Here is a 12,682-nt window from a genome sequence, read left to right on the forward strand (position 1 = left end):
GGCCCAGGCTGGGGATTCAAACCTGCCACCTTAGGTGTACGTGGCTGGTGCCTTAGCCGATTGAGCCACAGGCGCCGAGCCGGTAGGCTGGGTCTTTATACTTCTTTTTTGATCAATAATAACCTTGAGCAAGGCAATTTTGTTCAGCAGAGGCAATTCCCTACGAAAGCTTACAGCTTGGCGTCATCTTTTAGTAGTAATACTCTCCCAGCAGCTGAGGAGTACATTTTTCATTCCTGAAGGAAAATCTGAGTGGTACATCCAAGTGCCCACCACAGCTGTGATAGGATCTGTGGCTTTCAGCCATCTTATAAGGAACTGGCAGGGAAATTGGGAGAATAAATACTCCAAACTCACTTTACTCTTGACCTCTGATTTCCTTTTAGAACCAAATCCAGGGAGCTGTAAGACTTCACATAGGCCACATGAGTTTTGGGTTACAGAGCAGGATGGAGAACGGGGATCTAGAGGGACAAACAAGACGTTCAACAGCAGAAGATGAACTCAGTTTTCTTTCTTTCTTTTTTAATATTTGGGGTGCATTAAAGGTACAAAGAATTAGGTTACATTGGCTTGGCACCTGTAGCTCAAGTGGCTAAGGCACCAGCCATATACACCAGAGCTGGCCGGTTCGAATCCAGCTTGGGCCTGCCAAACAACAGTGACAACTACAACCAAAAAGTAGCCAGACGTTGTGGTGGGCACCTGTGGTTCTAGCTACTTGGGAGGCTGAGGCAAGAGAATAGCTTAAGCCCAGAAATTGGAGGTTGCTGTGAGCTGTGATGCCACAGTACTCTACCCTGGGTGACAGCTTGAGACTCTGTTGCCAAAAAAAAAAAAAAAAAAAAAAAAAAGAATTAGGTTACACTGATTGCATTTGTTAAATAATGTTCTTCCCATAAGGACCGCCCCCAAGAGGTGTGCCATACATTGGTCTCCTCATCCTCCACCCTCCTCTCCTGTCCTCACTTAAGGAGATTAGTTTTTGAATGTTCAAGATATGTCCAGTTTAAGGCCGGGCGAGGTGGCTCACACCTGTAATCCCAGCACTCTGGGAGGCCAAGGCAGGTAGATTGCCTGAGCTCAGGAGTTTGAGACCAGCCTGAGCAAGAGCAAGACTGTCTCTAAAAATAGCTGGGTGCCTGTAGTTCTAGCTACTTTGGGAGGCTGAGGCAAGAGAATTGCTTGAGCCCAAGAATTTGAGGTTGTTATAAGCCATGGCACTCTATCGAGGGCGACAAAGTGAGACTCTGTCTCAAAAAAAAAAAAGACATGTCCAAGCTCTGGATAGAGTGCATTGGCATTATAGCTCACATCAAACTCCTGGGCTTAAGTTATCCTTTTACCTCAGCCTCTGGAGTAGCTGAGACTACAGGTGCCCACCTACTTTTTCTATTTTTAGAGATGGGTCTTTCTCTAGTTCAGCCTGGTCTCTAACTCCTGAGTTTAAGAGATCCTTCTGCCACATGAAGGCTATGTTAACCAGTTTGATGGCAGTGTTTCGGATTGTGTGTCAAAACACCACACTGTACCCTAGAAGTGCATTAATGTACACAGTTACTCATATATATATATATATATATAAAAGAGATCCTTCTGCCTCCAACTCCTAGATTATAGGCGTGAACCACAGAGCTCGGCCTATCTCACTCTGTTAATCCCACGTAGACAGATTTTTTTTCTTCAGTCCTTAACTACTAAATTTTGTTGTTGTTGCAGTTTGGCCGGAGCCAGGTTCGGACCGCCACCCTCTGTATATAGGGCCGGTGCCCTACGCACTGAGCCACAGGCGCCGCCCATAAACACTAAATTTTAGTACTGCAATACCAGGTCGATGCATGGACTGGACAGAGCAAGCTCCTCGTTCATTTTCCTGCTCCCCAAATCCATTTAATATGTTGTCTGTTCTTGGATAGAATATTAAACTGATAAGAACAGATACTACACTTGATCATGACCAAAAGGCCGAGAAGCCACAGACAGACTTTTAAAAGCACATTTTACCTACAGATTTCCATGGAAACCAACCAAGAGAAATCAGAAAGCAGACACATTGCCGGGCCATTTCTATGCGGATCAGAATCAATGTCGCATTTTCATTAAGGCAGCATTGTTTTTCCAACAAGGCCTTGGTGTTTACACAGCAACAATTTCCTCAGTAACAATTCCTCCAGATAATTTTATTTTAAACTTCCTAACTTACATACTCCACCCAACTGCTTTCAAAATCTTTCCGTCTTTTATAGTGGAAGTTAAAGTACCACCTTTATCTCGGCTCGAGGAGTCTAACCCCAGCAGGGAAGTGCCACAAGGGCATCCTTTTAACGTGATGCGCACGTTGCTATACACCTTGGCTGCAAAGCAGAGCCTGTGCTTTGAAACTGCCAAGAGCCGGTGCCTGCCATTTGGTGTAATACCAGCAAAGCAGCATGGGCACGGAAAGATGCTTCCTCCCTCTATTTAGCACTAAAAAGAGTTAAAAAACAAAGCCCCCTCAAACAAAAAACAAACCCAACAGGCATCAAAACCATCTGAGCGCCTGGGGAAAGCGCGCCAACCACACAAAGAAAAGAAGGGGGGCTACTGGGATTCAAAATCATTTCGCCGGGACGTACACCCTCGTGGACCTATCGGAGTTAACTGCGCGCTTGGTCGTAGCCAATAGACATAGAGTTTCTGGTCCAGATCCACCCTGAAGACTGATAGACATTCACATAGCCCAATAGAATAGTATGATGCTAAAGAATCAACCAATACGTTTGGGAGGTGGGTGGAGTGTGGGCTAGGGGGTTGGCGGTGCCGTGTCATGGAGGCTCAGTCTCTGAGCAGCCATTGAAGGGGTAGGAACTTCGGGTGTGTGTATATGTGTGTGTATGTGTGTGCGCGCGTGCGTGCGTGTGTGTGCGCGCGCTAGTGTGTAGACAAGGAGGTGGGGGCAGCTGAGTTAGAGTCCCAACTCCTTGGACTCCATTTGCTATTCTCTTCTTTCTCCCCCGCACCTATATGGTGGTAGTGGGCGTTTATATTTGCGTTTCTTTTCATTCATTTCCAAATCTCTTAAAATTTTTGGTTAGGGGGTAGTGGGAAAGGCAGGAAAGGGAAAGGGAGGAGAGTAGTAGCAGAAGAGCAAGAGGACATGGAGATGAAGAAGAGGATTAACCTGGAGTTAAGGAACAGAGCTCCGGAGGAGGTGAGATGACTCAGCCGCCACCCCTTCCCCACCAGCCCTGCGTTCGGAGGGTCGGGTTTCTGGTGATCCTGGTGGGTGGGTTGGGAAAGGTAATAAATTAACCCCCACCTAGGGTTAGGGTTGGGGAACATGTTTAAGTTTTAAATCATTACATTTCTCTACTTAAAATGGCGAAGGGCTTAAGTTTCTAGGGGCGTTTTTGTGTGTGCTTGGGGGCTTAGACCCTTTTCGCCTTGCTTGGAGTCTGGCGTCCTGGCCTCGTGGGGGCGGCAAGCCGGGCGGAGGGGGCGCTCCGCGGCTTTGCTGCCGGCGTCCCTCCTCCTGGGGGCCGACGGCGTGGGCGCGACCCCTTAGTCCCGCTTGCCCCTGCCGCGACCATCGCCGCCTGAGAAGTTAGTACAACTTTTCTGCAGTGCTGCCAACTCGCTTTTTGCGGGGAGAAGTGGGCTTTCCCGGCCTTAAGGCCTCTGGCGACCGACATCGCGCCGCGCGCGGGCCGGGGTCTCTGGCTGAGTCCATGCGGCGGCGGCGCCCACTCCCCAGGGAAGCGCCGCCCGCCGCTCGCGGAATCTGGGTCAGCGGCGGGTTCTCGGACCGCGGGCGAGTTTTGGTACTCGTCGCAGTGACCCGAGGTGAAGAGGAGATGGGAGGCGTAATCTACTTCTTTCCCTGCGGCGTGACGATATTCGGCGTGTCGCGTGGTAGGGGCCGCTACTCTGAATTTGAGTCCTGGAGACAGTTTCACAAAACTCAACAAATGCATCGTAGCAGTTTCGTGGTTTGAGGATGGGTTCGGCGAAACTAAATGATGCGCTCTGGCTGTGTCGTTTTAGTTAAAGAGACGGGTTGGGAGGGGCCCCGTGAGGCGGGGTCGCAGTCAACTTCTCGGGGTCGGGCGTGCGGCGCTTCTGCTCTCTGGTCGCCCGCGCCTGCCTGGCCTCGCTCTGCTCTCCCCGCCCGGGGCGGAGGCGCGGGGGGAGCGCCGGCTGCCAGGCGACCCCATTTTCTCCTCGGGGAGTCCCCGCCCGGTATGGTGTTTCCCGTCAGTCGGAGCGACAGGTCTCGAGAGCGGGGCCCAGTGCCAACGAGGAGCCTCCAGTGCTAGGAAAGCGGTGTAGTCTTGTTCCTTTGAATCTCTAAGCCCTGGAATTGGAACAAATTTTTATATATTATTTATTCTATGTACCTAAGTGAGCCCGTGTGACGTCTGTGCAGACCAGCATGAGGATGAGTGGGGTCTGTCTGGGCTTTCGAGTTCAGCAGGCAGATTTTCTTTTTTCCTTTTTTTCTCTTTTCCTTTTGTCTTCTGTTTTTCTGAAATTGGCAGGGGCCAGGGAGGAGGAAACAGTCACTTGCTATCAGGGTCATTTCAGAGAGAAATTGAAGTTTCGGAGCTTATTCTTAGGGGCTTCAGGACAAAGCAGACAAAATGAAACTTTAAAAGCCATCTCTCAGAAGCACGGTTCAGAATTTTTCTTTTTTTACAAACGTCGTGTGTCTCGGCTTGGAAAAGTGGACACTCCAGCTTCCTGCATTCTTTTACTTAGTGACCGTAGTAATTTCTTTGCCAGTTTGGGGGCATGCAGGACGTTGCCTTTTTACAGCTTCTTTCGCTGTGGTGTAATAACGGTCTTGTGTTTATGTAGATAGTTTACAGAGCACTTTTCACGTTTGTTATTTACTTTCCTCCTGCAGACAAACTTGTAAGATGGATTGTATTCTAGAATCTAAATTAGCAGATAGGCTCAGCGCAGTGAAGTGGTCTACTCAAGTGGAAGAACTGGTTTTCTGACACCAAATCTAGTAGCCTCTCACCACTCAGCGTAGAGTCAAGGCTCCCGTCTGCCAGAGACTCTGTGACCCCAGGCAAGTCAGTCTCGCCGTGTGGGGCTTCCTTTGCTCTTCTAAAGGGAGATCATGATGCCCTCTCTGGTCAGAGAAGTAATTATGGCGAAGTTACATTCGAGTAGAGAAGGTGGCATCCTTGTTGCTAATTTTTGGCCCTCAAATACCTCAAATGTATTTTTGTGTTGGAGATAGAGAACAGGATCTCCTGCCTTTCCCTGTCTCAGGCTGACACTGGGAAGTATTGTGACTACAACTTTGACTCAACAGGGAATCTAGCTGACTTTCCTCTAAGAATGGGAAAAAGTCTGCAGAAACGCTACTGGAGTGACAGGGAGAAATAACATTTTGTCAAGGATGTATTGTTCTGGGTGATATTGTTTGACCTTGATGTTAGAACAAACATCACCCTAAAGCTGGGCTGTTCCAGAAGGATCTTTATAACATTTCTTTCTTTCTTTTTTTTTTTTTTTTTTTAAAACGGAGCCTCAAGCTATCCCCCTGGGTAGAGTGCCATGGCATCACAGCTCACAGCAACCTCCAACTCCTGGGCTCAAGCGAGTCTCCTGCCTCAGCCTCCCAAGTAGCTGGGACTACAGGCGCCCGCCACAACGCCTGGCCATTTTTGGGTTGCAGCCATCATTGTTGTTTGGCGGCCGGGGCTGGGGTTTCGAACCGCCACCTTGGGTGTATGTGGCTGGCGCCTTAGCTGCTTGAGCCACAGGCGCCGAGCCAACATTTCTTCATGAAGGGTAACAGGTTTTAGGTTTTATTGAGTTAGGATAGCACTTACCTTAGTTGTCTAATTAACCAAAGATTAGTGGGTTTGAACTGAAAAAAAATGATTAAACAGTTTTCTCTTTTATTTTTTATTTTTCATAAAATGTATGACTCAAGAGTTTTCCCTCCTTAAATTTTAGGACAGCTTACTTGAATCTTCTCCCAGTAGCCCACATATATTCCCTCTCTGCATCAATATATGTCTGATGTTGGCTTGGCCCCCATAGCTCAAGTGGTTAGGGGACCAGCCATGTACATCGGGGCTGGTGGGTTCAAATCCAGCCCTGGCCTTCTAAACATCAACAATAAAATAGCCGGGCATTGTGGCAGGTGCACTCTACTGAGGGTGACATAATGAGATTCTGTCTCAAAAAAAAAAAAAAAAATATATATATATATATATATGTGTGTATATGTGTATATGTGTGTGTGTGTGTGTGTGTGTGTCTGATGTTGAAGTTCCTTACCAGGGTCAGAAACAGGTTTCACATGGACCTCATGGTAGTTATTTTTCTTGAGTCAAAGTCTGACTCTGTCATCCCAGCTAGAGTGCAGCGATACCATCATAGCTCACTGTAACCTCAAACTCCTGGCCTCCAGCAATCCTCCTGCTTCGGCCTCCCAAAGTGCTAGTATTACAGGTGTGCTCCTACCCAGCCCAAAGTTTTGTTTTTAATGCCTCAGTGATTGAAGCAGGCATTAAACTTCTTAGTCCAAGTGTAAATTTAAAAGATTGTATAGTGTTGACTCTAGATTGTGTATCAGTTTTAGGAGGAAATGAAGCAGCTCTGTGTAAGAGGGTTGATGGTGTTTATTTTTTTTTAAACTGATGGGTAGTCTAACTTGAGATTGGTTGTTTTTTCTTTTTCTTTTTCTTTTTTTTTTTTGAGACAGAGTCTCACTTTGTTGCCCTTGGTAGAGTGCCTTGGCATCATAGCTCACAGCAACCTCTAATTCTTGGGCTCAAGTGATTCTCTTTCTTCAGCCTCCTGAGTAGCTGGGACTACAAGTGCCTGCCACAACACCTGGCTGTTTTTTTTTTAGAGATGGGGTTCATGTGAGCTCAGGCTACCTGCCCACCTAGGCCTCCCAAAATGCTGGGATTATTGACATGGGTCAGTGCGCCTGGCCCTGAGATTTGTTGTTTTAATATTCAGGTCTATTGCTAAACAGGTTGCAAATTAAAGAATCATTAATATTTTCCCTCTTACAGGTTACGGAGTTAGTTCTTGATAATTGCCTGTGTGTCAATGGGGAAATTGAAGGCCTGAACGATACTTTCAAAGAACTAGAGTTTCTGAGTATGGCTAATGTGGAACTGAGTTCACTTGCCCGACTTCCCAGTTTAAATAAACTTCGAAAAGTAAGTTGACATTAGCATGAGAGCATCATGATTTCAGTGCCAAAGCCTATTATGTCTAATTTTTGGTCAAATGAAATGACCATTCTGTCAGTTAATTAGGAGTTTTTAAATTTCTAAAGGTAAGAAAGAAGGATTATGTAGGATCTTGGAATCAGCTCTAATATTGCTTTTAGAAATTTAAATTGAGTGGTAGAATTGCTTTAGGACATGAATTTAGATTTAATATCTACTAAATATTTTTCTCTGAATCATAAAATCCAGATGTTGGATTTTATGGAACTAACTGGAACTAACTTAACTGGAACTAACGCTGGGATGGGAACCCATCATAAATAGTATAAAGAGTCTAATATATTATTTGGCAGATGGAGATGGGAATTTGGAAATTAATGATTTGTAGTGATAGTATTTTGAAGCCAGAGAGAATGGCAGATGTTTCTTTTCCTTAGATTGTTATACTTTTAAAATCTATGATCTGATGCCTTTACTATTCTTTATTTTCTTCCCATGTTCAATATATAGTTGGAGCTTAGTGACAATATAATTTCTGGAGGCTTGGAAATTCTTGCAGAGAAATGTCCAAATCTTACCTACCTCAATCTGAGTGGAAACAAAATTAAAGATCTCAGTACAGTAGAAGCTCTGGTAAGTGGAACGGTTTTGTTTCTGCACTTGCTTTTTTGAGTTAAATTTTCTGAGATTTGTTTGTATCTTATCTTTTTTTTTCTTTTAAGACAGGGTTTTGCTGTATAGCCTGGGGTAGAGTACAGTGGTATCATCATAGCTCGCTGTACCTTCAAACTCCTGGGCTTAAGTAATCCTCCTGCCTCAGCCTCCTGAGTAGCTGTGACTTCAGCCATGTACCAACTTGCCTGGCTAATTTTTTCTGTTTTTCTGTAGAGATGGGGGTCTTACTCAGGCTAGTCTTGAACTCCTGGCCTCAAGCAATTTTTCCTTTCACCTCATCCTCCTTGCCTCCCAAAGTACAGGGATTACATTTGTCTGTGTCTTAAACTTCTGTTTGACTCTTGAAACTTGTGAAATTTTTATATTGCAATCTAGACCATTACTATTTTCTTTTCCTTTAGAGTAAAAAAAAATTTTTTTTTGAGAGAGTGTCTCACTTGGTCACCCTTGGTAGAGTGCTGTCGTGTCTTAGCTCACAGCAACCTCAAACTCTTAGGCTCAAGTGATCCTCTTGCCTCAGCCTCCCAAATAGCTGGGACTACAGGAGCACCCTACAACACCCAGCTAGAGTAAAATATTTAGATGACTTTTTAAATCAGTGAGAAATGTATTCTTATCATCAACTTCAGGAGTCGACTGTCTGGTTTTTAAATTTCTGGCATTTTCTTAACTTCTCCTTCTTGATTATTTTTTGAGTTATTTTATTACTTGCCCCATTATTTGTGGGTATGAGGGAAGAAAAGGAAGAAGTGAAACTCTGAAAATTGTTGCTCTGATTTTTTTTTTCTTGCAGTTTTTGGCTGGGGCTGGGTTGGAACCTTTGAACCTACCACCTCCGGCATATGGGGCCGGTGCCCTACTCCTTTGAGCCACAGGCGCCGCCCTCTCTGATTTTTAAAAGATTGAGAGGAGATCAAAATTGTTGAAAAGAAGCTTGTCTGTGGATTTAAGTTGGCTCCAATATTGTTGTTGCCTAATTATCAGGACAATTAAGTTCACAAACTCATCCTAGAAAAAGTGCCAAATACCTACTGCTAAATATCACTACAGTCACCTTTGAAGTGCTCCCCTTGGGAAGCTGTGCACTGATGCCAGTGCTTAGTCTACTCTTCAGAGCAACAACTGCTCTGATGGCCATTCCAGAAAAAGAGTTCCACAAAAGCCAGGGGTTAACTGAGAGAGGTGATTGTATTGGATATAATAATCCTGAAATTCTTAAAATCTAAAAATTACTCTCTATTTAAAATATATATTTTTTGGATCATGAATTAAAAAGAAATAAGGTGATATTTTGAATCTTGACTGTAAATATTAACTTTACTTTTCCAGCAAAATCTTAAAAATTTGAAAAGTCTTGACTTGTTTAACTGTGAGATCACAAACCTGGAAGATTACAGAGAAAGTATTTTTGAACTGCTGCAGCAAATCACGTACTTAGACGGATTTGATCAGGAGGATAACGAAGCACCAGACTCTGAAGAGGAGGATGATGAGGGTAATCATTCTTAATGCTCACAAATGTCTCATAATTATAGCCTCCACTTATCTGTGTAAATTATATTGCGCCTAGAGATTTACATGTGAGAAAAACCACAAGTAGGTATTAGTAAGATAAGAAAAATTTAAATCTCACAGCTCTAGCTTATATTTCTTGTTTCAGATTTCTGATAGTTTCAAGGAACTTAATGACTATTGTAACATGACGTTCTGTGAAATTTTACATCTATATAATCTTGTATAATCACCACCCAGTAAAAGTGGCAACTTCCTAAATAATGCTTTTTTTTAAAAAGAACTATTCATAGTAGCCCCAAAGTAGAAACAACTCAAGTGTCTATGTCTAGCAACTGATGAATAGATTAAGAAATAAAGTAATTTATAATTTCTTTTATTTTTTTATTTTGGTAGAGATAGAGTTTCACTTTATGGCCCTTGGTAGAGTGCTGTGTCATCACATAGCTCACAGCAACCTCCAGCTCCTGGGCTTAGGCTATTCTCTTGCCTCATCTGCCCAAGTAGGTGGGACTAAAGGTGCCTGCCACAACGCCCAGCTGTAATTTATAATTTCTGTGTAATAGTATTCTGCCACAAAGATGAAGTATTGATATCTGCTATATGAATGAGCATTAAAAATGTAGCTCAGTCAGCAAGGGCACCAGCCACATACACCCAGGGTAGCAGGTTCAAACTCATCCCAGGTCTGCTGAGCAACAATGACAACTGCAGCCAAAAAATAGCTGGGTGTTGTGGCTGGTGCCTGTAGTCCCAGCTACTTGGGAGGCTGAGGCAAGAGAATTACTTAAGCCCAAGAGTTTGAGGTGAACTGTGATGGTATGGCACTCTACCCAGGGCAAACAGCTTGAGACTCTGTCTCACCCAAAAAAAAAAAAAAAAAAGTTCATTACAGCATCACCATATTCTCTTTGGTGCTGTGTGGGCAGTTTTTTATAGATGTGACCATATTACTAGTCTTGAAACCCTTTCATATTTCCCTGTTGCTCCTAAGACATTACAAGACCCTTCATTATCTGGCCTCTCTTTCCTTCTCTAGCCTCTTCTTCCTCAATAACAAATTAAAGTATTGTACCAAACTCAGTGAGAGAAGCCTGACACAGAAGGCCGCATATTGTTCAATTTCATTTGTAAGAAAAGTCTAGAATAGGCAAATACATAGACACAGAAATTAGATTATTGTTTGCCAGTGGCTAAGAGGAGAAGAGAGTGGGAGCAACTGCTAATGGTGGGTTATTTAAAATTTTTTTTTAATTTTTATTTATTTTTATTAAATCATAGCTACGTACATTAATGCAATCATGGGGTACAATGTGCTGGTTTATATACCATTTGAAATATTTTCATCAAACTGGTTAACATAGCCTTCACAGCATTTTCTTAGTTTTTGTGTTAAGACATTTTGTGGGGGCTCAGCGCCTGTGGCTCAAGTGGCTAAGGCGCCAGCCACATACACCTAAGGTGGCGGGTTTGAATCCCCAGCCCAGGCCCGGCAAACAACAATGATGGCTGCAACCAAAAAATAGCCGGGCATTGTGGCGGGCACCTGTAGTCCCAGCTACTTGGGAGGCTAAGGCAGGAGACTCGCTTGAGGCAGGAGACTCGCTTGAGCCCAGGAGTTGGAGGTTGCTGTGAGCGTGATGCCATGGCACTCTACCCAGGAGGGATAGCTTGAGGCTCTGTCTCCAAAAAAAAAAAAAAGACATTTTGTGGGGTTTCTTTTTAAGGTGCTGAAAAATATTCTAGAATTAGTTAATAAACATTTTTAGATAAATGGATGACTAATAGATGGTTGAGAGTTGCCAGAGTTTTTTTCATTTTCTTTTCTTTTCTTTCTTTCTTTCTTTCTTTCTTTTTTTTTTTTTTTTACAATAGTTGTTAGTAATGGGACACCACTTGTTATTAGTGGGTGAAAAATTTTTTACTGTTAAAAGAAATTTGGTGGGCAAACAATATTGTAAAATGATGGCACAATAGGCAAACAGATTTTGAAGTGCCTATAAAGTAATGTTTTTTTGTTTTTTTTTTTTGAGACAGAGCCTCAAGCTGTTGCCCTGGGTAGAGTGCTATGGCATCACAGCTCACAGCAACCTCCAACTCTTGGGCTCAAGCGAGTCTCCTGCCTCCACCTCCCAAGTAGCTGGGACCACAGGTGCCCGCCACAACACCTGGCTATTTTTTTCTTTTTTTTTTGATTGCAGCCATCATTGTTTGGCAGGCCCGGGCTGGATTCGAACCTGCCACCTTAGGTGCATGTGGCTGGGGCCCTAGCCACTTGAGCCACAGGCACTGAGCCTAAAGTAATGTTTTGATGACAATCTATACATTGGATAAATACTAGTATTTAGGAAATCATACTTCACAAGCAATACATTTGAGTGTTGTAAAATAGAAATTAAAAAAAAAAATCACCCTGAGATACTTCCAACCATTGACTTCTGACTAGCAGAAGTTTGAAGTGATTGGGCAGGGTAAAAAGGATCAACATAACTAGCAAAAAACATTTACCCAGCCATTTAAAAATATTTTTATAGATGGAGATGAAGATGAGGAAGAGGAAGAAGAAGATGAAGCTGGTCCACCTGAAGGATGTGAAGAGGAGGAGGAGGAGGAGGAGGATGAAGATGAAGCAGGCTCAGAATTAGGAGAGGGAGAAGAGGAAGTGGGCCTCTCATATTTAATGAAAGAAGAAATTCAGGTGAATAGAAACATCTTACCTACTAGGCATAGGGCTAAATACTGTAAAAAGTGTGTTTTGCAGAAATCTGCAAGTTGTTTCTAACTTGTAGGCATGCATATATTTGTCTGCCTGTCTTTTTTCTCATTGTCTTCCACTCCAGATAATCATAAAACACCTTTTGATTTTACCACGTGGATATCTTTCAAATCCATTCTACCCTCAGTGGTATGGTATTGTAGAAACATTTTATGTTTCTTTCCTGGTTTTATGTCTTCGAGCCTCAGTTTCTGCATTATAAAACTATGATTATACCAACTTCGTAGGATTGTTTTAAGGATTTAATGAGATAGTATCCTTAGTATATGAAGTACGTAGTTCCTGGCACACTGTAGGCACTTAAGAAAATTAAGCTAATTATCTCTTGCTTGTCCTTTTGTGGTAGCTTTCTATTATTTATTTTTATTTTTTGAGACAAAGTCTTAGTTTGTCACCCTTGGTAGAGTCCTGTGGCCTCATAGCTCACAGCTACCTCAAACTCTTAGGCTCAAGTGATCCTCTTGTCTCTGCCTCCCAAATAGCTGGGATTACAGGCACCTGCCACACACCTGGCTATTTTTTTTTTTTT

At 43.4% G+C, this 12,682-nt stretch overlaps 1 protein-coding gene and 1 non-coding gene across 2 annotated transcripts in view; one reads left to right on the forward strand and one right to left on the reverse strand.

Moving 5' to 3' along the window:
- Positions 1 to 1,789: 1,789 nt before the first annotated feature.
- Positions 1,790 to 1,977, reverse strand: LOC111728631. Its single transcript, XR_002775866.1, has one exon. It is a non-coding gene; the product is annotated as a U2 spliceosomal RNA (small nuclear RNA).
- A 791-nt stretch (positions 1,978 to 2,768) lies between these two features.
- ANP32E (acidic nuclear phosphoprotein 32 family member E) overlaps positions 2,769 to 12,682 on the forward strand; it is a 23,685-nt gene continuing 13,771 nt past the window's right edge. The window contains exons 1-5 of the mRNA XM_003800411.3: positions 2,769 to 3,190; positions 7,029 to 7,178; positions 7,701 to 7,823; positions 9,195 to 9,360; positions 11,912 to 12,075. Coding sequence (XP_003800459.1) covers positions 3,137 to 3,190; positions 7,029 to 7,178; positions 7,701 to 7,823; positions 9,195 to 9,360; positions 11,912 to 12,075 — 657 coding nt within the window. The 5' untranslated portion in view covers positions 2,769 to 3,136. The remainder of the gene's footprint in view (positions 3,191 to 7,028; positions 7,179 to 7,700; positions 7,824 to 9,194; positions 9,361 to 11,911; positions 12,076 to 12,682) is intronic.

The sequence above is a fragment of the Otolemur garnettii genome, unplaced genomic scaffold (assembly GCF_000181295.1).
Source record: "Otolemur garnettii isolate 467f Iridium unplaced genomic scaffold, OtoGar3 scaffold00174, whole genome shotgun sequence".
Classification (NCBI taxonomy): Eukaryota; Metazoa; Chordata; class Mammalia; order Primates; family Galagidae; genus Otolemur; species Otolemur garnettii.